The following is a 24,924-nucleotide window of genomic DNA, read 5'->3' as shown; positions in this document are numbered from 1 at the left end:
TGGGGCTGGGGCCCTGCCGTCTCTGACCGCATCTCTGCCCCCCAGGTCAGTGACCAAGCTGCTGGAAGACTTGGTTTACTTTGTCACCGGTGGGACGAACTCTGGCCAAGACGTGCTGGAAGTGGTTTTCTCCAAGCCCAACCGGGAGCGGCAGAAGCTGATGAGAGAGCAAAACATCCTCAAGCAGGTAGGTGAGACGGGACATCTCAGGGCTTTGTGAGAAGCCGGTGAGGCCGCAGGTCGGACCCAAGGACCTGGACGGTGCCACCTAGGTAGTCTGGGCGGCTGACTTGTGTGAAACACAGACTTTATTTTTCAGAGAAGTTTTAAGTTCACAGCAGGGTGGGTAGAAAGGAGAGTTTGCACTACCCGCACCCCACCCCGCAGAGCACCCCCCACTGTCAGCATCCCCCGCCAGCCCAGGGCCCGGCTGCAGTCGATGGGCCCTCGCTGAGGCAGCGTCCTCACCCCCAGTCCGTAGCTCACGTGCGGTCCACCCCTGGGGTTGTGCCTTGGGTGGGCCTGGACAAATACGTGATGACGTGGAGCTGCCGTTACACTGGATCGGCCCAGAAGTCCCTTAGCTTTTTCTGCACAGTGGATCTAGTAGTGCTTATGTGACTTTAACTTAATTCAGAACAGTTTTGTTAGATTGTATCACGGCAGCTATCCTATCAGCGTGCATTTACAACCGGGGCGTCAAACTCATTTTCACCCCGGGCCACACCAGCCTCGCAGTTGCCTTCAAAGGGCCGAATGTAACTTTAGGACTGTATCAATGTAACTACTCCTTAACTAGGGGCAAGGAGCTCAGTGTTGCTGCCAGATAAAACAAGGTAGAGGGCCGGATTCAGCCCACGGGCCTTGTGTTTGCCACTTGTGATTTACAAAAAAGGTATTGAAATTGGTGAAGTTTTGTACAGCTGTTTTATTTTGTATTTTTTAATGTTTTAAATATATTTTTTCAAAGATTTTACTTATTTTTACATGAAAAGAGAGGGAGAGAAGAATCAATGTGTGGTTGCCTCTCACACACCCCCTGGAGACCTGGCCAGCAACCCAGGCATGTGCCCTGACTGGGAATCGAACCGGCAGCCCTTTGGTTTACAGACCGGCACTCAGTCCACTGAACTACACCAGCCAGGGCTGTGCAGACATTTTAATACTGAGGATGGAAAAACATTCATAATGTTTTTGGCACATTATGCTTTATTATTTCAAGAGAGGCAAAAACATAACTAAAATGCAAAAAAGGTTTGTGCAGGGTTTGGACACAAGGCGCTGTGACTGATGAAACACGTCAGAAGTGATTTGCGAAGTTTCTTGGAACTGTTGACATTTTGGCCAGATAATCCTTTGCTGTGGGGTTGGCTTATATGTTGGAAGATGTTTAACAGCACCCCGGCCTCTACCCATGAGAAGCCAATAGCGGGGGAGAGCCGACATACTCAAAAAACCTAATGGACTTTTTGCCACCCCCCCATTCACCCCTCCCTTCCCCACCCCCGCGGTCACTGGTCTCATCGTTTGCCTTTGCCAGAATTCCGCAGAGTGGGCCTCGCGGAGCGTGTGGACTTTCCTGCACGTCCACGTCTGCCCCGTGTCTCTTCGTGGCTGGACAGCTCAGCGCCGCCGCAAACACACTGGTGGAGCGTTCCGCCTGAGGGTCCCCAAGGGCAGTTCAGCTGATGCCATTACTGTCCCCAGAAGCCAGTGCTCTGCGCTGTGTCGCTAAGCTTTTTCCTCCATCTGGCGGAGTGCAGGACAGATGAGCGCAGGCCACGGGGCCCCTGGCACCGGCCTCTGGGGGAGACAGGCCCGGAGATGGGAGAAAGAGGCCGACAACCCCCGAGTCGGACAGTTTCTGAATTTCTGGCCAGGAGGGTGGCTCTCTGCCTCTGGAAGGGGCTGGATGTACACAGCCCCCAGGACACAGGTGGCCTGCAGCCAGATGGCAGGTGCTTATTCAGAGCTGTGTGTCCCAAGGCAGTGAACCACATACCGGGCTCCTTATCTACTCGAGAACATTTTGTTCAGGCAATCCCATTCCAGCCCACCCCTCCCAGGTGAACTGGAGGTCACAGAGAGCAACTTGCTCCTAAAGATGGCACTAGTCACGTCAAGCGCTAGAAACCATTTGGCCTGAGAGGGCCCTGTAAGTCCCCACACGGCCTTGCTGTAAAGAATGAGTGACAGCTTACAGGAAGCACATAGCTGGCATTGTCTGGTGTAAGTAAACAAACCGGCGTGTAGTCACCTCTGGGGTGGCCAGGTGGGCAGGTATGCATGCCACGCAGCTCTCGAAAGCTGCGGGAGGCTGGCCGCAAGCTCAGCTGGGGGACTCCCGACCGCTGCCACCAGACGTTGGCCATAAATCCCCCAGCTCCCGCGGGAACGTGGGGTTTGAGCACCCCTTCTCCCGTCAGTCTGCGATGGGCCTGCCGTGTTAGCGCCCCATCGCCTTTCAACAGGGAGCTGCGGCCCATGGGTGAATGATGCACAGCTGGCCTGCACAGTGGCTCCCAGATCAGCCTCTGGTGCAGTGCCCGTTCCTCGCCGTGACAGCAGGTCCCCGAGCGGCCAGGATGCTCTGAGCCGCTGGCCGGAGCCCTCCCCGAACATGGTGCTTAGGCAGCCAACAACTATTACCTGCTTTTATCCTTACCCCACCCTGTGAGCCTGGTATCCTCCTTCTGTTATACTGGTGACAGAGCTGCAGGGTGCCTGGACCGCGGTCTGGGCTGCAGGGAGCCACACAGGCATATGGGTTCAGCCTAGAATTGCCTGGTTCCTAGGTCTGCACTTGTAGCCACCACTCGACACCCTGCGCCCACCTGTGCAGGACGACCCCCCGGCCCCCGGGGCCTGGACGCAGGGAGCACCAGTCCTAGCTGGCGAGTGGAGGCCGAGTTCATGGGGTGCTGTGCTGGGTCAGCACCCTCGGGGTTACGTCCAGCTCTCAGACACGAGGTGGTAAGTCTTCCCTCCTCCTCCTCTCGAACAGATCTTCAAGCTGCTGCAGGCACCCTTCACAGACTGCGGCGACGGCCCGATGCTGCGGCTGGAGGAGCTCGGGGACCAGCGGCACGCCCCCTTCCGGCACATCTGCCGGCTGTGCTACCGGGTGCTCCGGCACTCGCAGCAAGACTACAGGAAGAACCAGGTGCGCCCAGGCCCCCGATGTTCAGGCACTTTCCTTCCGAGTGCAACGTGTCACGAGCATGCTTAGGCGTGGCTAGGGAACCTCGTTCATTGTTCAGTTGCTCCTGGAGCGGGCGGAGAGTGTCTGCAGGCCGGGCAGGATGGTGCAGAGTCCTTCGCGAGGGGACCTGGGCACCCCTGTCCCGCCCACCCCCCACCTCCCACAGTCAGTCCCCACCCTGTTGCCCAAGTCCGTGGGTCCTTTATACATGTTCCTTGATGACCCTTCCCTTTCTTTTCCCCTGTTATCCCCTCTCCTCGCCTCTCTGGTCGCTGTCTGGTCTTTATGTCAATGTTTCTGGTTATATTTTGTTTGCTCGTTGGTTTTGTTGATTAGGTTCCTCTTATAGATGAGATCATATGGTGTTTGTCCCTCACCACCTGGCTTATTGCACTTAGCACAATGCTCTCCAGTTCTCTGCATGCTGTCGTGAAGGGTAGGAGCTCCTTCTTTCTGCTGCATAGTATTCCATCATGTAAATGAACCACAGTTTTTGATCCACTTGTTTACTGGTGGGCACTTAGGTTGCTTCCAGTGCTTGGCTATTGTAAATTGTGCTGCTATGAACATTGGGGTGCATAGGTTCTTTTGGGTTGGATTCTTTCATTTAAAACTATGAATTGTTTATTTCTGGAACGTTCCACGGAGTGTTCTGGGGCTGTGGTTGACGTTGGGCGACTGAAGGTGCAGGGCGAGGGGCTCTGCTGTACTTCGAACTCAGCTTTGATTGCTCCAGTCCCTGTGTTGTTGCCGAGGCCGCTGCTGCCCTGGCACAGGAGTGGGGGTGGTGCCCCCCCCCCCCCCCCCCCCGCCCCGTCCCCAGGCAGGCATTCCGTCGGGACACTCACTGCCGAGCTTCTGCTCCCGGCTTGCCTGGGCTCACCTGCGCCTGCCCGGGCCTCCCTTCTCCCACCAGGAGTACATTGCCAAGCAGTTCGGCTTCATGCAGAAGCAGATCGGCTACGACGTGCTGGCCGAGGACACCATCACCGCCCTGCTGCACAACAACCGGAAGCTGCTGGAGAAGCACATCACCGCCGCCGAGATCGACACCTTCGTCAGCCTGGTGCGCAAGAACAGGGAGCCCAGGTGAGGGGCGTGGGCTCGCCCCGCAGGCCTTGCGTCTGAGGTGCAGGTGCTGCGGTGATTGCAGTGCCTGTGCCCACGTTCTCTCGGTGGGGGCCCACCTGTGCCAACCAGCCAGGTGTGCCCAGGGCCCTGGACGTGTCACAGGAAGAAGGGGGTACTGGGACGGGACCAGGGGTGGGTCCCCACTCTACCACCTGCCCGCTGGTGACCTGGGCTTTCCCTGAGCGTGCATTTCCTCTTCCGCTAACTGGGCAGCTGGGAACATTGAAGGAGGGTAATGCGTGAAGGGCCGGCACTGCGGGCTGTGCAGTAGTGACCCCGACTGTGGCCTGCCGTCCACTTGTTACCCCCCGGCGACCAGTTAGAGTGCCCCCCCCCACCACCTCGCATCCGAGGGAGTCCAGCAAGCCTGGTTGTGGCAGGCGTGGCCAGTGTGCGTTGTTATGGACAGAGGACCCCATTCTCTCATCACACCGACCCCCTCGCTCTGCTCTTCTCCTTGCGGCCCTCCCCCTGCAGCGACACGGGCGAGGTGACAGTGTGGGTGTCCCCCTCAGGCACCGTTTCCCACAGCGCTGCTCGTGTTGCAGGGAAGCCAGCCGCTCCGGGCCACGACGGTAACATCTCAGGAGCGTCTCTCGCGCCAGGGAGGGAGCTGTGCGTGTTTTGCCTGAATTGTCTCCTTTAACCCTTGGAGCAGCCCTCTGAGGCTGCACATAACACCTTTCCGTAGATGAGGGAACCAAGGCACAGAGGGGCCATTCCCCCAGTAACGGTGCCCCTGAGGACGGGGCTCACGGTCTGCGTCGGGACTGCGGCCGGCCGTCGGCTCACTGCTTGCTGACAAGTCGGCTCCGAGGGCCAGACCTCGGCTCAGTCCACAGAGCACTTTTGTTTGGCTTCTCGTTCTCCACAGGTTCCTGGATTACCTGTCTGACCTTTGCGTGTCCATGAACAAGTCGATCCCGGTGACGCAGGAGCTGATATGCAAAGCTGTGCTGAACCCAGCCAACGCCGACATCCTCATCGAGACCAAGTGCGTGGCCCTGGGGTCCGATCAGGAGGAGAGGAGGGAGGGCCCTTGATGGGCATCCGTGCTTGTGAGGGACGAAACTGAACCCCCGGTGTCTCCACACTCGGGCCGAAGCCGAGCCAGCCGGCGCAAGAGCTTCCCTTAGCCACGGCCTTGGCCGGGGAATCAGAGCCACTTTGGGTGGCCGCCTCCACCATGGCGTCACTTTACCTGCTGGCTTCCAGGCAACACACGCTCTCCTGGGAGCATGTAACACACACTCAGTTTAACTTAAGAGGTTAGAGTTCTCCAAGTGTAGTCATCCCCTGAAACTTTAACGGAGGCACTAATTCAGTGTTGCCGTGCATCGTGTCAGTAAAACAGTTTCTGGGTTTTCACTGTTCACTAGTGCTCTCGGGGCCCCAGCAGCGGTGATCCATTTTTAGGACGGGGACAGCCGGCCTGAGGGGTGCGGGGCCAGCACTACACACACCGTGTTTAAAATAACCCAAAACTAAACCATGCCCTGAACTCATGATTTTGTTTGTTTCTTGTGCATAACTTGATTTGGGGTTTGGGCTGACAAAGGGTTTGTCAGCATTGGTGTTTTCACAGTTGGGGCTGAATGGCTGACACGGGGGCGGTCCTGTGCAGTGTGGGGTGTGTAGCCACATCCCCGGTGCTACCCACTGGAAGCCGGCGGTCCCTCCTCCCTCTCTGATAAGACACACAGATCCCCAGGCGTGGTGGGCACATCTCCTGGTGGAGAACCACAGGCTGGAAATTTAAAGTGACTCGGCCTGTGGGAGGAGCAAACACTTCCTGCGTGGGGACTCTGTACGTGGATTGGGACGCCAGGGCCTTGCTGCAGGGGGTCGGAGATCGGCGACGATGCCCATGCCAGACCTAACACGTCTTCCCACCTCGTTTCACTTCCCAGGTTGGTTCTTTCTCGTTTTGAGTTTGAAGGTGTTTCTTCCGGAGAGAACGCTCTGGAGGCCGGAGAGGACGAGGAGGAGGTGTGGCTGTTTTGGAGAGACAGCAACAAGGAGATCCGCAGCAAGAGCGTGCGGGAGCTGGCGCAGGATGCGAAGGAAGGGCAGAAGGAGGATCGCGATGTGCTCAGCTACTACCGGTGAGGGCACGGAGGCGATCGCTCCCGGGACTCGGTCGCAGCCTGTCCTCCGATGGTTGCCGCAAGGCGGATGCGTATGTGAGGAGTGGAGTGGAGGGCTTCCTCGGCGCCTAGGCGGTACCTGGGCCTCTGGGTGTGGCCGCGCCAGAGGGAGGCCCTGTGCTCGCTCACCCCGGGGCAGGTGCGTTTCACACAGAGGTTGGGAGCCTGCCTGCCTGGGCCCAGACCCTGACCTCATTCACGTGGCAGACCTCCCGCTCTGTGCCCCAGTGTCTGCAAAAGAGGCAGATAGCGCCACCCTCCTGGGACCTCAGCAGCCAGAGCCAGGGACTGTGGTGCGTGCGTGTGCGTACACGTTTTACCTGTCTGCGTGCGCACAGGTCTGCTTCTGTACCTGTCCACACAGACCTGCGATAACCCACGAGTTCACACCATTCTGTCAGTTCCTCGTCAGCACCAGGGGGTTTCTCCAGCCGCCCCCTTCCCTGAGTCGGAGCCCCCTTGTCCGACAGCGTGAGCCTGGCTGGTGTCGTCCGGTCCGTTTGTCTGTTTGCCTCTGTCTGTCCCTCCTCCATCCCAGCGTCTCCTTGGTCCCAGCTGTAAGGCCTGCTGGCCCTGCCGCCTCAAGTGAAGGGAATGGAGAGGGAGAAAAGGAAAAAAAAATGATACATCATTAAAAAAAGGGAAGGAAAGATGGGCAAGTGTTCACAGTCTTTTTCTAAGAAAAGAGGTGGAATTCCAGTGACAGTGCCTTTGCTGCGGCCGTAGTCTGCGTTCTCCCCGTGCAGGCGTGTGCCGTGTCCCTCCACACGCACTGTCCATCCTGAAACCTGCCTTCTTTCTTTGGTGTTGGGCCTGGAATGCATTCACGTTAAGGAGGTAGATCCGCCCCTTGAATGTGGACGCAGATGGAATTCCATTTTATTAACGTAGTGTGTTTTCACTGCTCTGACGTTCGGTGTCTGCCACCCTTTAGTTTCTCGTGTCGGGGGACGTCCTCGTTCAAAGTGGAAGAGGTCCAGCAAGACAGTGTGCATGTTTTAAACTCCGCTCAGTGGCCCTAAATTGGGTGTTTTGGTGCACACGCCCCTCAGCTGTGGATGCAAACATTTGTTTCTTCGTCTTTGCGATCTCTGGATACTGGGGTGCTTTTCAATTTCGTTAAACTTCGTGAGCATGAAACAGAATCGTTTAAATTTGCATTTCGCTGGTGCTTAGCGAGGTCGGGAGTGTCTTCGGTCCTGTAACTCGTGGGGATGGCGAATGAGTGCAGCTTTGAGGTCAGAAACCAGCGTTGGCCCCTGTGGAAGCTTCTGGCTTCCTTCTTCCACAAGTATGTTTACTCCTTTAATGCTTGGCGGATCTTCTCCCATGAATGGATGAGAAACAGTGTCTCCATGGTCGAGTTTGGATGTTACCAAAGGTCCTGTGAGATTGGAGGAGGAAGAAAGTGAGAGACTTACTGAGGGGCCCCTACTCCTCACACCTCATTTTCGACGTGTGTGTCAGAGAGGGGCATTCATGAGCTGAGATCCCACAGGCATCACAGAACTGCTAACGAGGCTAACGAGGCTCACGTGGGCTTTAACGTTTCCCACGTGGTCTTGGCTACCGAATGAAAACACAACCGAGGAAACCGGCAAGCTGGTTGGCTGACCGTGTTTTCCTCGTGTATCTTATAAAATAAACACGGCCACGCGGAATTGGGAGGCACCTCTCGACTCCGGCCGGGCAGGGCAGGCACACAGGCCTCCCCGCCTCACTCAACCCGGTCCTTTCTCCACTTGGGACGAAAGTGGACCCGGACGTACCCGCTGGCTAGGGGAGTTGGGTCCCTGCGGTGGAACCGAGGCCACCTGGGTGGCCCGCAGCGACTTCGGAGCTCGAGTCCGATGTCATTTCCCTCCTCCAGGTACCAGCTGAACCTCTTCGCCAGGATGTGCCTGGACCGCCAGTACCTGGCCATCAATGAGGTCTCCGGCCAGCTGGACGTGGACCTCATCCTGCGCTGCGTGTCTGACGAGAACCTGCCCTACGACCTCAGGGCCTCCTTCTGCCGCCTCATGCTGCACATGCACGTGGACCGCGACCCCCAGGAGCAGGTCACGCCCGTGAAGTACGCCCGCCTCTGGTCCGAGATCCCATCTGAGATCGCCATCGACGAGTGAGTCTCCAGGACCGTGGGCGTGGGCCGTGCTTTGCGACAAAGCGCCCGTGGTCAGGTCGGGCCCAGCTACACCACGGGCGGCAGGCGGAGCTGTGGGTCTTTTAAAGCTTAGCATACATTTTATGGCAAAGGTTTTTCTCAGGAGTGTAGACAATGGCGGGAGTGTATTTTTATTCAGCAAATATTTGTGTCCGCTGGCACCGGCGCGAACTGCAGCACCATCTGCGCGCCGGTGGGGACAGGCAGCTGGTACCGAGACCAGCGGCTGAGACGTGTATCTCGGGGGCGTGTGCGGAGCGGGGAGGGAAGTAGGGACCCAGCGGGAGGGGGGACCTCCCTGGAACCTTTCCTCCCCCCTCCCCTCCAGCTATGACAGCAGTGGGGCTTCCAAAGACGACATCAAGGAGCGGTTTGCGCAGACCATGGAGTTCGTGGAGGAGTACCTGCGGGACGTGGTCTGCCAGCGCTTCCCCTTCTCCGACAAGGAGAAGAACAAGCTGACGTTCGAGGTAACGTGCGGGGAGGTGACCCGTGCGGTGCGTGCTTTTCACTGGCCGCTTCTCCTGGGGGGTGGGCGGTGGGAGTATCTCAGTGCCTGGTGCTTTTTATCACGAGACTGGTTGTGTCATAAGAAGGGGCTCGACGCAGTTCTGTCCCAGGGTGAAAGAGGCCGGATGCCCGTACGCTGGCTTGATGGTAGCTCCGCTCTGAGGTGCGCGGGTGGATGGGGCCGAGTGAAACGGCGGAAGACGGTGTGTGCCCGGTACACCTCCCAGTAAGCGTGACGGCAGGCAGGCAGGCTGCACTGGGGAGCTGTGGCAGAGCATCACCTGCAGGACAGAAGTCCTCGTTCCCTTCGAGATGAAGTGTTTCCCTTTGCGACACTAATTCCTCTGAGGAGTTACGTCTTCGAGCACGACACTGTCTTTGTGTCCTTGCTGAGAGTCACTGGCTCGTCCTGCACTGTGTGGGGAACCCGCGCAGACCGCAGGGCCAGGTCAGTTTCTGTTACCTGGTCACCAGGCAGACCAGTAGCTTTGCAGGGTTTCATCTCTTGTCTTCCCCTTATGAACCAAAATGGATCAGAAACTGGAAGCAAAACACACGTCCTCTCTCGTCATAAGGAAGGTCGGGATCGGCCCTCCATGAACTGGTCGGTGGAAAGAGGGGCTGAAGGATACAGTGTATTTAATGCCATCTGCCCCCTCTGTCCACTTTAACACGCTAGGTTGTAAACTTAGCCAGGAACCTCATATACTTCGGTTTCTACAACTTCTCTGACCTCCTGCGATTAACCAAAATCCTGCTGGCCATCCTGGACTGCGTGCACGTGACCACCGTCTTCCCCATCAGCAAGATGGCGAAAGGGGACGAGAACAAAGGTGGGTGTGGGGCGGGGGGGGGGGCTGGCAGGTGCATGCCCCCGGGGGGTCCTGTCCTGTCTGCTCCACTTCCCGCTGCCGAGTGCCTCCTGCACAAACACAAGCTGGAAGCACAGCGTGTCGCACCCCCTTGCGCCCCCGACCGAGAGTCAGAGACCGGTAATGGGTTTTTTGTGCGTTTCCCGTGCATTTGTATGGGCTTCTGTGCGTTTTGCTGAACCATTTGAAAGTCACCTCACAACCTAAGTGTCTGCTTAGCTCTTAAAAAGGCATATCCACCTTTGACCTCGAGGTGTCCCGAGGCCCCACCCCAGGTGTGTGTCTGGGTGCCCTGTTCCGGTTGTGGACGGGAGCCCCGGCCTTTCTTGGCCCCTGTGCATGCGGGTCACCAGCTAGCCTGTCCCTCAGCCGCCTCGTCCCCACTGTACCGCCGAGGAGACGGAGCCTCCGAGCTAACACGGTGTGCTCGAGGCCAGGCGGCGGGGCTGCCTCCACGCCTGTGTCCCTGGTCTGTGCAGCAACAGGCACGTAGTGGGTGGCCGGGAAAAACTGGCAGGTGGATTAATACACAGAAGTGTTCCTTTGGGGATTTCAAAACTCGGGTCGTTGCCACTCCTCCCTGAGGACCCTTGTCTTCGGTTGGGCAGCGTTAACCCTTCAGGTCCCTGGGGTCCTGGGGCTGGTCGAGCAGAGACACCCTAACTAACCATCTCAAAGAGCTTGTGTCTCATGCCTGGTGCCCCAGAGAGGTCTGTGGGAACCTGGTCAGGACGGTGTCCGTCCCAGCCCCTCGGGGCACTGGCCAGCGTGGGTGCGGGCCATCCACGGGGCGACAGAGCTGGTGGCCCAGGACGGGGCCGTGACCGCGGTCTGCCCTGGCCCTCCAGGCAGTAACGTGATGCGCTCCATCCACGGCGTCGGGGAGCTGATGACGCAGGTGGTGCTCCGGGGTGGGGGCTTTCTGCCCGTGACCCCCATGGCTGCTGCCCCCGAAGGCAACGTGAAGCAGGCGGAGCCGGAGAAGGAGGACATCCTGGTCATGGACACCAAGCTGAAGATCATCGAGATTCTCCAGGTAACCCTCAGCCGGGGCAGTGGGGGCGAGAGCGCTTTGCGGGGCGCCGTGACCTCGCTGTGTGGTCCTGCTTTGATGGGGCCCGGGGCATGCTGGGAAGGGGAGGGAGGCGTGTGCTCAGCTCAGCCTCAGGGGCCACTTCGTCCCTCTCCAGGGGTCTCCTCCCCTTCTCCCCTCCCCCATGTGCCCTGGTCCCTCCAGCTGCGCCGAACTTTCCATACTGCCTTAGCTTTCCACAGCCATCGGCCTCCCCGTCTCTACCCTCGCTGTCCCGTGCCCCCCCCCCCCCCATCTGCTCCCCGGCGCTTCTGTGTGTGGCTGACGTCCCCGCTGGCTGCCCAGAGCTCCTCCCAAGGTCCCATTCGCTTCGCAGTGCCTGCCTGCCCCTCCCCCTCCCCTTCTTTATTCATTCATTCACCAGCTAGTCATTGAAACTGATTCTGGACCAAGTATTTTTAAGCTTTTGAGATTCAGCATGAATGAGACATTAAATCCATGCTTCTAAAGAGCTTACCCTTTGAGAGGAGGCGTAGAGACACTTGAACCCCATACACAGTGTGAAGGAGGGCCAGGTGGTCTGCAGCCATGGGGGCGGGGCTGGGGTGTCATTTCTGACCAGTCAGAGAGTGGGAGCCCTGTGCACACACGTAGGAAGAGAGTCTTGGAGACAGAAGTGAAAGGGCCCCGAAGGGGGCATGCCTGGCCGACTTGGGAACCAGTGGGGTTCAAGAGGGAATGGGAGAAGATTAATTGGGGGGGGGAGGGTAAACACAAACAGCTCATGTGAGCGGATTTGCTGTGAACTAGGGAGGGGCTAGAGAGGATTGCTGGGAACAGGCGGCTCTGCTGGAACATTTAGGTCTGGAGATTATGGGGGGTTTGTGTGCTGAGTGGAGCCGGTCACGGAGAGAGAGCAGTCAGGAGGAGCAGCGTCCTGAGTGGCAGGAGGGGTGGACGTCCGCCTGTGGCAGAGGACATGGTCGTGGGTGGCAAAACCTCCCGGCCCCCCTGCAACCCGGGTTTTCCTCTTCTTGCTCCTTGATGTTGTTGCCACCTTTCTCTTGCATCCCGTGCTGCCTGACCCCAGCCCTGGAACATGCGGCAGATCATTAGAAGTGTTTGCAGACGTAAGGATTTTGTTTTGAGCCGGAAATCCCATTTTACCAATGTCTCGAAAGCATCCGTGGGACTCCCCCAAATAATTACCTAGGGCGATAAAGACAGACTTAAGTAACGAGGAAACTGCCCTGAACTTGCACCTGACTGAAGGTAGAGAAGGTTCCTGAGCACACGGCCCATGTTCCCCGAGTCTGGGGGGCCGTTGACCTTGACAATGATGTGGGAAACGTGGTCCCAACGTGAGGTCTACTCAGCGAGCAGAGCAGCCTGAGACCCCTCGGCCAATGGCATCACCCTTTCAGCGGCCCCTGCGTGTGAGGGCCCGTGCCGGGCACAGGCGATGTGGCCGAGGGGCTGACATCCCTTAGGGAAACGAGTCTCGGTGAGGCGGTGTGTTTGTTCAGGGCTGTGTGTCCGTGAGAATAGTCGTCTTCTGAGCCCTACCTGAGGATAAGCCCTTGTGGGAGCTGGATCGGGTCAATGGCGCTCAGACCAGCTGAGGCAGGAAAGAGCACAGACGTGAGCAGGCGTGAATGACGGGGACCCGGAAGAAGTGGCAGAAGTCCAGCCAGCAGGACTCAGCCATGGATGTGACGTGTGTCATAGAAGGGGGTCGATGGCCCCGGGGGCAGGGGGGGCGGGGGGGGCGGGCTGACACTGTTAGTTCTGTGCAGTGCTGGTTTACACTGGAGACTGAGAAACCACCAAAGGGGGTGTCCTGCTGTCACCATGAAGCAGGGACCTAGAGCCTGGAGGGGAAGCCAACAGCCTCTCTCAGGCTGGGAGAGCTGGGGCGCTGGGACTGAGCAAGGCCACCAAGGGGGCGAGGAGGTATGGAAGGGAGGGCATTCGTGAGGTCCTCGAGTGACACTGGGTAGTCACCGTTCAGCGTGGCTCCAGTAGCTGACCTGGAGAAAGTGGCTTTGCTCTGGAGTTGAGGGCAGGGGGAGCCTAGGAAGTGGAAGCAGAAGGGCCTCGGGGTGCGAATCCACGTTGAAGGCTAAAGAGCGTGACCCAAGCTCATTTTCTGGAGTGGACGCATGTTTCTCCCTGTTAATTCTCTGAAATGAGAAGCAGCCATGTCCCCCTTCCCAAGGCCCCGTGCCGGCTTTCCCTGCGGTGGACCAGCGGTGTTGTAGCAGTCGGAGGGGAGGGTCCCTGATCCGTAGTTCCCGTCAGGCCGGTGATCAATTGCCGGGACACTGAAGCCTGCCCGAGTCCACCCTGGGAGCTGAGGCGCTGCGGGCGGGCTGGGTCGGGCCCCACAGAAGCCTGCAGCTAAAGGGACCTGAAATCGAAGCCAGATTCCTGGTTTGCTGGGGGCTGCTCCGGGGCTGGGTGGCCCACCCGGGTAGTCCACCGTCCCGTCTCCGCTTGCACCCTCAGTTCATCCTGAACGTGCGGCTGGACTACAGGATCTCCTGCCTCCTGTGCATATTCAAGCGGGAGTTCGACGAAAGCAACTCCCAAACCTCGGAAACGTCCTCTGGGAACAGCAGCCAGGAGGCTCCCAGCAGTGTCCCAGGTCGGTGTTTGTCCCAGGTGGCCGCTGGGTCTCTGAGAACGGGCCGAGCGGTGCGCTTTAGAATGAGGAGGGCAAAACAGGCCTGTTTTTGGAGACGATTGTATTTTGGGACGAGATTCTGGGGGTTCTTCTTGTGGGTCGGGAATAATCGGAACGGCCCAGAGCCTCCTGGGATAGGAGTATTTCCTTCCGGCCTGGAGTTTCTCTGTGCTGGGACAGCTGAGGGTTCTAGTGCAGGGTTACGTGAAATGCCAAAAGAATAAAAAATGAAACTGTCCTAGAAAACGCTGTCTGCCGGCAGCTTTTACTCCCAGTGGACGGTCTTCCCTGCTCAGGAAGTAGTAGTGAGGGAGAAGGGGCAGGTGGTGGCAGCAACACCCCCCAGCCCCCGGTCAGGGGCAGCCCTGGCCGTCGCAGGGGTCACACAGGGAGTGGTGAAGCGGCAGCAGTGGGGGCCCGGCACGCCAGAGCCACGGAATGGTGTGGCCCGGGCTGGCCTGGCTCTGCAGCGCAGTGTGGGGTGTGAGAAGACTCGAGGCTAACCCACGGGCAGGGAGGGGCGAGGCTGTCTGGGGGAGCTCAGGGGCAGCGCAGGGTCAGACCGGCCGCGTCTGAGGTCACCTTCTCTGACGTTGCAGGCGCTCTTGACTTTGAACACATCGAAGAGCAGGCAGAGGGCATCTTTGGAGGAAGGAAAGTATATTTTCAGTTCCCGTTTCATGGGTGGTTCTGAGACGGGGAGACTGCACGCCTCTCACCTGGCTCTCAGAGGCGCTTCCTCCACCGTGTCCCCAGACGGCCGCAGCCCGCGGGTTCAGGTTGCTGTGCTGCTCTCGTTGAAATGCTCGGTTCTCGGGTCGGAAGGCTCGCAGCCGGCCTGGGGTGTGGATGGGTGGGTGTCCTGCCTACAGCAGGAAGGCTTCCAGGAGCTTGCCCCAAGTGCACACACGGCTTTTTAAATGGTGGGAAATAGGGTGGGAAGAAAAAGGGGGCTGAACCCAGAGTGAGGTTCCCAGAATCCCGTACTTCTACGCCACTGGGCTGCGGTTTTTCCCCGAACTCTGTAAGGCCCACGCAGCGAAACACGCACCGCCCTTTCATCATCCCTGACTGTAATGGACGAACCCCCCGATAAACGTTCACGCTGCTCGGTGTTGACGTGACACGTGACTGAGACTGAATACCTACGGGACTCCCGTGCCTCCAGGTCTGGAATGACCCCCAGCACACCCAGCTGTCACAGCGTAGGCGCTTACCTGTTGCTGTGTGACAGGCACCCCCTGGGGAAATGTGGTGGACTGAAACAGCGGTCCCTCTTACTGCCTCCCACCATTCTGTGGGCTGACGGGGCCTAAGCGGATGGGCCTCATGCGGGTCACTGGTGGGGGAGCTGTGTGACTGGGGTGGCAGTTCCCACGCGTGTCACTCTCATTTCCGGCTCTCCGGTGGGGACATCTGTGAGGCTTGGGTGCCTCCCTCTCCCTCCCTTTCCCCCCCTTTCCCCCCAGTCTCTCCACCCTCCTCTCCCTCTCCCCCCATGTCCATGAATACGCTGGGCTCAGGGTCTCCACTCCATGCTAAATGTAAAGCCCACGGAGTTTGGATCAGCAGCGTTTCCTACTGTGTGGAAGGTGTCGTCTCTGAAACACGGGGTGTTCGGGGTTCAGCCTGACGACACCGCGCGCTCTGTGGTGTCTCGGCTTTCCCGCCGGCTTTCCCGCCGGTCTTCCGGTCCCGAGCAGCAGGCCCCTTCCGTGCACCTCCTAGTGTACGCAGCTCGAACTGCGCACGTGTGTGACTCGTGCCCGCACCCGCGGCGGCTCACCCCTTGGCCCTCACTTGATAGTAGACGCACCTGGGCGCTGACGCAGTCATCAGGGCGTGCTTCCTCACGTTTATTTACTTAAATGACAGTAAAGTGGCCTCCGACGCCATGCCCCGCTGACGAGCACGGGTGGGTTGTATTGGCTCACGGCCACACCCCTTCCTCACAGCGGGCTCAGGAGCAAGTCTCTGGGCACTGTAATGCCGCGGGCTGTTGCCCTGGCGTCCAGGTGCGTGATGGGCGGGCCACAGCGCTGGCAGTCCAGGCCCACGGGGCACTTGGGGTTCACTGGCCGTTCCCTCCACCTCCCCCGCAGTGAGGAGAACACGCCGCTGGACTTGGACGACCACGGCGGCAGGACCTTCCTCCGAGTGCTGCTGCACCTGACCATGCACGACTACCCGCCCCTGGTGTCGGGGGCCCTGCAGCTGCTCTTCCGCCACTTCAGCCAGAGGCAGGAGGTCCTGCAGGCCTTCAAGCAGGTGGGGCGGGGCGCTCTGCGTGTGCGTGGGTGTGCAGGTGCGTGCGTGTGCACACACGTGTGCGTGGGTTGTTGTGTGCCGCTCACGGGCCGCACTCCTTCAGGTTCAGCTGCTCGTTACCAGCCAAGATGTGGACAACTACAAGCAGATCAAACAGGACTTGGACCAGCTGAGGTCCATCGTGGAGAAGTCGGAGCTCTGGGTGTACAAGGGGCAGGGCCCCGACGAGGCCCTGGACGGCGTGTCTGGGGAGAACGAACATAAGAAGGCAGAGGTGGGCGAGGCTCGGGTAGCACCCCAGGGAGATGGACGGGCCCCTGGAAACCACTTACCCTCCTTTGTTGGCTTTAGGTCAAAATGCCGGCTGTGGGCTGGGCTGTGTTCTCGCAGGAGCAGCTCCTTAAGTAGCCACAGGAACAGCCGTTTTCCCAGGAAATGAGCTGCAGTCTTGCTACCTCCCACTGGCTGCCTGGGACCATGTGGCATAGACTTCACGGTGGGGTGGGCTAGACCAGGTTTACCAGACACACCCACTTGAGACAGAGCCTGATCTGCAGCTGGGCCTGGCCCGACAACCCTCCCATTCTCTCACGAAGGGCGGTGTGGACCCTGCAAATGGACAGATGTCCACAAGTTGTGCAAACCCTGCTCACACTCACTCTTACCCTAGGAGGGGAGTAGCCAGGCACAGAAGCACGAGAGCACGAGCAGCTACAACTACAGGGTGGTCAGAGAGGTGAGTCCCGGCACTTGTTGCCCTCAGTTCCCCGAGGGGCCGTAGTTCGTGGAAGCCATGCTGACGGTGTGCGTTAGCTTCTCTATTCGTGAGAAGTGTGACAGGGACGAAGTAGACCTCACAGTTCAAGTGCGTGGATTGTGGCGTTGGATCTGGGTTCAAGTCCAGCTCTGCCCCTTCCTATTTGCACGTCGTCCGTCTCCTCGCCTATCACAGGTGCACCCAGCAGGAGTACAGGGAAAGGTGGGCTCGGGGTCGAGCTCAGGGGTCTGCTCGGCACTCGGCACCCAGTGTCCACTGCCGAGAGCTGTGGCTCGTCGGAAACCGCCATATGGGGGGGCGGTCAGTGCTGCAGAGCACGGTGTCCCTCGTCCTCGGCAGGAACCCAAGCGCGTACACATTAAAAGAGCTCCCTGAAACCTTCCCACGTGCCGTGAGAGCCACCATTCTCAGCAGATACAGATTCGCTCTGATGCCCCCGGCCAGGGTTCTGCCTGTGGGAGGATTTCCCTCATTTTAGGGGTGTTTGGCAATCCCTTTGGCCTCCCTGCCCACCACTCCCTGTAGTTTGTCTCCTGAGGTTTACTAGTTTTTGAAATTTTATTAGCCTCACTGAGGTCTGAAAGGCCCAATTGTAACGTCCTTGAACACTTGGGGCAACGGTGGGATAGACGGGAAGTGCTGCCCGCCCCACAGCACTCCACGGTCAGCTGGTTCGGGGTGCAAGAATGCTGAGGACCTTCTGTCCCAGCAAACTGCAGGCCACAGCACAGTGGCGTCCACGTGGCGTCCGGGTGGCATGCGGGTCCTCAGAACTGAGGCACAGCCGGCCGGCTCTGTCTCCCCAGATCTTGATCCGGCTGAGCAAGCTGTGCGTGCAGGAGAGCGCGTCGGGGCGCAAGAGCCGGAAGCAGCAGCAGCGGCTGCTCAGGAACATGAGCGCCCATGCCGTGGTGCTGGAGCTGCTGCAGATCCCCTACGAGAAGGTCGGGCCCGGGCCCCGCCCCGTCCACTGTCTCAGGGTCCAGCCTTGGCTGCATATGCGGTTCCGGACGCCTGCTCTCAGCGTCCACTCTGGGTGGGCTGTTTGCGGAGTACAATCTTTGCTTGTGCCCGAGGCTGGTGGGGGAGGATGTGGGCAGCGGCTGGGCTAGTCTGGCTGGGCGTGGCCTTGACCCTGGCCGCCTGGCCCGGAGACAAGTGCGCTCTCCTGGTGACCGCCCTTGTCCACCACACAGCCTGATTTCAACCTGCTTTCACCTGTCCCCTCCCACACAGGCCGAGGACACCAAGATGCAGGAGATCATGAGGCTGGCCCACGAGTTTCTGCAGAACTTCTGTGCAGGGAACCAGCAGAACCAGGCGCTGCTGCACAAGCACATCAACCTGTTTCTCAACCCCGGGGTGAGACGCGGGCCCGGCTGTGCATCTGCGGGGCGGGGCGGGGCCGGAGGCCACTGCGCTTTGCTTGGAGGCTGCTGGGACTCACCGCGCTTCCACGCTCGTTCCAGGGGACACATTTGATCCGCTCTCATGAGGACGTTAATCTCCCGTCGTTTGGGGGCAGAAGGACGGGCAGGAGGGGGAGGTTGGTAAGGACACAGTGAGGCGTAGTCCTGCATTTTGGACGACACTTCTCATTTTACATCACGCTTCAGCGACAGACAGGAGCCAGTTCTCAGTCTCCAGCCCCACCGCCGAGTCAGGCACACACTCTCCGTGGTGATGCGGGTACAGGCTCATCCACCTGCAGCACAGCTACGTAACAGTCTGGTTGGTTCAATATATGCTTTTAAATTACATTTAACATGCATCTGGCAGTTTTTAAAGAAAAACAGGGCACACTCCCCACATTTTGCAGTTTGCTTTTTCAAAATACGTCGTGGCTCTTGGCAAGTCAGAGAGATTCGCATTTTCCCCGTTCGGTTTGACGGGTGTGTGGCATTCCACAGCACGGCTGTGAGGTTTCTGAACAGCCGTTCTCGTATTCCTGGACAACTGGGACGTCTGATTTTTGGTTTTGTGAACAGCACTGCCGAGGGCACCCTTACACATGGGCACACACTCACAAGTGCGCGAGGGCTTTGCAGGACAGTGACTGCTGGACGGAAGGGCAATAGTCCCTCGTCGTCACATGCAGAGAAAGAGGCCAAAGATGAAGAGTTTAAAGCCCCCTGCCTCACACCAAACAAAAAACTCAGTAACTCAAGTACCCTGGGTGAAAGTAGAAAATGAAGCTTCTAGAAGGTCACGTGAAAAGACTTTCATGACCTTGTGGAGAGTGATGTTTTTTACACAGTCTGCTACAAGCCCCAGGCAGAAAATACCGATAAACTGGACTTCTTTAAAAGTGTCTGTTTATCAAATGACAGTGAAGACGTCCAAAGGCGAGCCAGGGCGGGAGGAGACGCTGGCCGTGCTCCTGCCCAATACAGGACTTCCATCTGGTGTTTAACAAACTCGGCAACGTCAGGAAGGAGATATCTGACAACCTGCCTCTTAAAATGAGCAAGAACCTTTGAAATGAGTGCCCCGCACCGCAGACGCCGTCCCCGTGGCCAGTGGCCGTAGTGGGTGCTCCACGTGGTCGGTCAGCAGAGAGGGGCACACGCAGCAAGGGTGACTGGGATTGCAGAGACGGACGGTGCCGGGTCTGCAGTGCGACGTGGAGCAGCCACGGGGCAGAGAGTGAAGTGCTGACGTCTCCCGAAAGCTGTGTCTTCCAAAGCCAGCGTGCTCACACTCGGCCCCCCGGCAGCTCTGCTCTCGGGGGCACACCCGACAGACGTGGGTGTGAGGTTCACCGGAAGACCCGCGCGAGACTGTCTGGGGCAGCAGTGTCTGTAATGTTCGCGGTGAGACCAGTGTCTCCGCGGTACCGAAACCGGGGGCTTCCCCAGACGCCCGTCAGCAGTAGGAGAGAGAAATCCACTGTGGCGTCTCCACACAACGACACGGCCACAGTGGTGACACAGGACAGGCCACAACACGTGCAGGAGCACAGAGGACACATCGCAAAGGAAATTTGGAATGAGAGCGGCCCAAGGGAAAAGCAGGAGCGAGGGTCAGGGACAGGCAGCACGAGTGTGTGGCTGCAGAAGCCAGGAGACTGGGGAAGTGGCGGGTGGGTGTCCCCCAGGGGCTGCTTCTGGGCACGGGGTTCCCTCGGCGGGAACCCAGTCCACCGACACCCATGGTTTGTCTAGTTCTTGCTGCGCGACTTTACTGATCACAATTGGGAAGGTTACTGGGAAGGGAGGCGGTGCGGAAGCGGGAATGGAGAGAGGGATGGGCCCTCAGGGTGCAGAGGCGAGTCTCCGCGTCTCTGGCGGGCTCTTCTTTCTCCCCCGTGCACCCCGCCCTGCCTGACCCGCCCCGCCCTGCCTGACCCGCCCTGCCTGACCCGCCCCGCCCCCGCAGATCCTGGAGGCCGTGACCATGCAGCACATCTTCATGAACAGCTTCCAGCTCTGCAGCGAGATCAACGAGCGGGTGGTGCAGCACTTCGTGCACTGCATCGAGACGCACGGACGCAACGTGCAGTACATCAAGTTCCTGCAGACCATCGTCAAGGCCGAGGGGAAGTTCATTAAGAAGTGCCAGGACATGGTCATGGCCGAGGTGACCGCTCTCTGTGTCTGCACGCCCCCCTCTGCTGTTCCCTAGAAAGTTCAAAGCCGCTCGATGGTGCCCGCGTGGACTGGCACGCTGCCCTGGGGCCATGCAGAGAGACAGGAGCGAGCGAGAGAGAGAGAGAGAGAGAGAGAGAGAGAGAGAGGGAGAGAGAGAGTGTGTGTGTGTGTGTGTGTGTGTGTGTGTGTGTGAGAGTGTGTGAGACAGAGGGGGGGGTCTCATTTATGAACTTCAACTGCGGGTATAGGCAAGAGTCTAATCTGATTTTCTACAGCAACGAGTACATTCATTTTAAGGATCTTGGCTCAGATTCCTCTGAGAGAGGAACAACGCCCAGGTGTAATGAGCCAGAGTATAGTGGATGCAGATTAAATGTGGACGGAACCCCATGAGTCAGAACAGACTCCTTTCTTGTGGATTATACAATGTTTTCTTTAGTCCCCTAATTGATTCGCTAGAAAACGCCTTGCTTGAGGATTCCTGGGAAGGAGGAGGTCTGGGGAACCGGCTTCTCCATGGGTGGCAGCACCCTCGCCCACACCTGTGCCCTGGCCTTCTGGGCTCCGCCTCATCTTTCCCCCTCTTTAAAAATGAGAACTTAAGTAAATCTCCCCACCACTTGGCTTTATAGTCCCGTCTGTGTTCGTGATTCCAGTGGAAGGTGGTGCCGTGTCATGCAGCTCGGCTGGACCATTTGGTGGCCGTGCGACTTGGTTTCCCAAGCCCTCAGCAGGCACTTCTGTGAAGTGAAGGACGCGGGGCTCCCTGAGGAGCCAGCCCTCCACTGCAGGGAGCATTTGTCGCGGCCTCGCGTGCTCTGCTCGCTACTCCGGGCATTTCCGTGTGCTCATTCACTCACTGGGCACCGCAGCCCCATGGTTAGGGGTCAGCCATCCTGGGTTACACAGACAACACCGAGGCTGTGAGGTTGGGGGACCCAGGGGAAGTGTGTTGGTCACGGTTGTGGTAGCTGGCACGTGGCTGGAGCTCACAAAGCTGAGTTGTTGTGTAAACAATAGTGACTGTGTTTGCGTTGGCTTCTGGGCCCACCTGTTAGGACCTGGGGCCTTTCACAAGGTGCCCAAGTCGACTTGTCCTTACGGAGATTTATAAAAAGCTGCAGTGCTAGGGAATCCATTAGGAGTAGAAATCCCTGACCTTTTTTTTAATGATTTCTTTTTAAGATTTTATTCATTTTTAAAGAGAGGGGAACAGAAGGAGAAAGAGATGGAGGGAAACATCAATGTGTGGTTGCCTCTTGCATGCCCCCTACTGGGGTGGGGGCACCACTCAGGCATGTGCCCTGGCTGGGAATAGAACCGGCGACCCTTTGGTTCACAGGCCAGCATTCAATCCGCTGAGCCACACCATCCGGGACAGAGTACCTGACTTTCTGATGAGTGTTTTAAGAAGGAGTGTCTGCATTAGAAGCGGGTAATTTTTGAGGAGGTGGGGCAGTGTGTGACAGGGTCCTTACGAGGGATATTTTGAAAGTAGAAGAAGAAAATGGAAACTTTGTAAAAAGAGAAAGCACAGCCTGACTCTTAGGTTTGGAAATACAAGCAGAAGTCGGCAATCTCTCTCTCCATGGACCTGATAGTGCCAGCCCCCCTGCTTTCTCTTCCCCGGGTCGTGTCTTAGGACCACGGATACTTGTGCGCCTGCGGATGAGAAAGCTGCTGCTGTGGCTGTCCAGTCGTTGAGTGACACGTGTGAATGAAGCCGAGAGGCGGGTAGTCTCGCAGGCGAGGCTGGTTTGGGAGGGAGGTGCCAGCACGTCATTGTCCGTCTGTCTGTTAATAGAGAGGTTTTGGGGCCGCCCCGGCCGAGCAGCGCGTGGTCTGAACGGGGCTCGCTCTCCGCAGCTGGTGAACTCGGGAGAGGACGTCCTGGTGTTCTACAACGACAGAGCCTCCTTCCAGACCCTGATCCAGATGATGAGGTCGGAGCGGGACCGGATGGACGAGAACAGCCCGCTCATGTACCACATCCACCTGGTCGAGCTCCTGGCCGTGTGCACCGAGGGCAAGAACGTCTACACCGAGATCAAGTGCAACTCCCTGCTCCCGCTGGACGACATCGTCCGAGTGGTCACCCACGAGGACTGCATCCCCGAGGTAAGGCAGCCTCCGGGGGGTGCCCTTCCCGAGTCTGGCCACGTGGTGTGGAGGGCTGGCCCGAGGGCACCTCGCCGTTTGGGGGCCTGCAGCTCATTCTGTTGTGCGGTTTCAGTCGGCTGAAACTTTTTCTCGAGTGGTGGTTTTGTGCAGAAGGAACATGGTGGAGGTTTGTTTTTCCTTCTGTGTTCTCGAGAAGAGGGGTAGTGGCAGCAAAGGGGCCGCGACTTCAGCCTGCTGAGTAGACAGGGTTTGATCCGAATGTATTTCCCGGAAGCGAGCCGAGAGCGGGCTGAGCTGCGGTTGGCAGGGATGTGCGCCCTGCCGGCTTGCTCTCAGCACTCGTATCGCAAACATGAGCGTATTGTAAAGCATTTAGGAACTACAGGTAGCCGGTAAGAACATGAAAATAATCTGTAATTCGGTTACCCATCCCTGACGCGGGCAGGTTTGGGACGTGATTCCCTCGGGCCGCCTTTTTCCCTGTTCCGACATTTCGATTAGTAACGGCAGCAACAAAGTGGCTCGTACAGCAACATTCCATCCATGTGCACTTCACATATGCCTGTTAGTTTGTAGTCTGACTGAATATACATGTGCTTACGTGTAGCACTTGCAGCATAAGTTACCTGTGTGCTACTGGTGGTGTTACATCTTACAGTTAACCGTTTGTAGCGGTTCAAGTAACAAAGCCTGTCGGGGAGTAACCTATGGCAAATCTCCCAACCTGTTCCAGAAAATCATTTACTATGTTTTTGTACGTCCTTCCAGAGTTCTGCTCATAAACAAATGCAAGTGGTGCAGACTTTATCCTTCCGGTCCCTCTCTTTATAAGCACAGAGACGACTTCCTGGGTGTCCTACTCTTTCTTCATACTGTCCGTGAAGAGACCCCACACTCCCTTTTTACAGTTACACATCCCCCGTGCAGGTGTATCACACACGCCCTGCGTGGGTGTTGAGCCAGTGTGTAGAATACAGTGAGAAAATAATTACAGAAAGGAGATGTGAGGAGGGTGTGTTTTTCTCACAGCCTTGTCCACGTATAATATTCAGTCAAGCCTTTCGAGTCTCATAGTGAATAGATGGAAATAGCATTTTGACGTGGTTTTAGTTATGGGTGATCAGCGTTTGTCAAACCTATTTTTGCTTGAGAAACAGCAGAAGGACGGAAAGGACGTAAGTCTCAGGGTGTAGTCTAAGACTGATGACAATGAAGACCGCTGTGTATCCACCACCCCGGTCAGGAAATGGGCCGTCTGGTCCCTGTCCCCAACCTCCCCAGAGGGCTCCCCCTGGTGGCAGCCCTGACCCCCGTCCATGTGTCTCATAGTTGCTTTTCCTTATGCAGCCCCCACAGCATCACGTAGCTTTGCCTGTCTTTGAACTTCCCTCCTGGGTTATTCTTGCCTTTGCAAGTTCAGCTTTGTGGGGGTGAGCCCCTGTCACCCCGATGCGTGTAGCCACTCTCATTGCCTTTGCTCGGAGCGTCCCTCTCTGCCCACGACCCCGGTTGCTGCTCTGCAGGTGCCACCTCAGCGTGTCCAGGGTCCGGCTCCCAGGGCCAGTGCATAGCTCGTGACAACGCAGTGATGCTGAGGGACGGTGCTCTGGCACCATGCACGTGTCCAACCTCAGGTGTGCACTTGGAGGGCAGTGCTGGGTCAGGGCCTGCCTTTCTCCCCTGGGACTCGGCTGGGCCAAGTGGTTTTCCCGTGTCTGCAGCATCTGCCCTGGAGCCCCTTCCCACAGCCAGTGCGGTGTTGTCAGGCCCTCCCTTTTGTCCCGTTTTCTCAGTCTGGTGGGACTGACATCTCGTAGCAGTTCTACCTTCCACGTCTCCCACTACTCAGGGAGCCGGAGCCCCTTTCCACGTGTGTTCTCCACATTCTCTGTTGCTTTCGGGAAGTGCTGGCTCAAACACTGAGCTGTCTTTCCCTCGGAGGGTCCGTTTCACATGCACTCGTCTGTGGGGGTTGGTCCTTCATTGGGAAACACATGGCAAACTGTGTCCCGGCTCATGCTGTTGAACTCTTCATGGTGTCTTGGCGTGAATAGAAATCGTAATCTTTTTTGAAATTTGCATTTATTGATTTTTAGAGAAAGAAACATAGATTTGCTGTTCTACTTCTTGATGCACTCATTGGTTGATTCCTGTCTGTGCCCTGACTGGGGATCGAACCCACAAACTTCGTGAATCAGACGACACCCGGAGCTAATGGCCAGGACAAAATCCTCGACCTTAATGTAGTCAGACTTGTCCCTCGTCTCTTCTGTGGTCAGGGTTCTTCTATGCCGTTCTTTGCCTTGCGGCCTAGAAATTATTCTCTTCCAAAAAGCTTTAAATTTCATAACTGTGACTTTTCCACCCAACACATCAAGGAACTGAAACCCGGTGGGGGAGGGGGGATGACCACCTCGGCCCG

At 57.8% G+C, this 24,924-nt stretch overlaps 1 protein-coding gene across 5 annotated transcripts in view; it reads left to right on the top strand.

Annotated features, from left to right (window-relative positions):
- ITPR1 (inositol 1,4,5-trisphosphate receptor type 1) overlaps positions 1–24,924 on the top strand; it is a 209,359-nt gene that overhangs the window by 84,719 nt on the left and 99,716 nt on the right. For all 5 annotated transcript variants that reach the window (XM_045199754.3, XM_053929774.2, XM_053929775.2 and 2 more), the window contains 18 exons: positions 46–187; positions 3,005–3,163; positions 4,119–4,291; positions 5,208–5,327; positions 6,244–6,438; positions 8,351–8,602; positions 8,973–9,114; positions 9,834–9,987; positions 10,875–11,062; positions 13,568–13,706; positions 14,345–14,399; positions 15,848–16,013; positions 16,117–16,287; positions 16,684–16,749; positions 17,598–17,735; positions 18,028–18,153; positions 20,170–20,370; positions 22,248–22,499. In XM_045199754.3, coding sequence (XP_045055689.1) covers positions 46–187; positions 3,005–3,163; positions 4,119–4,291; positions 5,208–5,327; positions 6,244–6,438; positions 8,351–8,602; positions 8,973–9,114; positions 9,834–9,987; positions 10,875–11,062; positions 13,568–13,706; positions 14,345–14,399; positions 15,848–16,013; positions 16,117–16,287; positions 16,684–16,749; positions 17,598–17,735; positions 18,028–18,153; positions 20,170–20,370; positions 22,248–22,499 — 2,839 coding nt within the window. The remainder of the gene's footprint in view (positions 1–45; positions 188–3,004; positions 3,164–4,118; positions 4,292–5,207; positions 5,328–6,243; positions 6,439–8,350; positions 8,603–8,972; positions 9,115–9,833; positions 9,988–10,874; positions 11,063–13,567; positions 13,707–14,344; positions 14,400–15,847; positions 16,014–16,116; positions 16,288–16,683; positions 16,750–17,597; positions 17,736–18,027; positions 18,154–20,169; positions 20,371–22,247; positions 22,500–24,924) is intronic.

This window comes from Desmodus rotundus, chromosome 8, assembly GCF_022682495.2.
Source record: "Desmodus rotundus isolate HL8 chromosome 8, HLdesRot8A.1, whole genome shotgun sequence".
In the NCBI taxonomy this organism is placed as follows: domain Eukaryota; kingdom Metazoa; phylum Chordata; class Mammalia; order Chiroptera; family Phyllostomidae; genus Desmodus; species Desmodus rotundus.
This window is presented reverse-complemented; position numbering and strand designations above follow the sequence as displayed.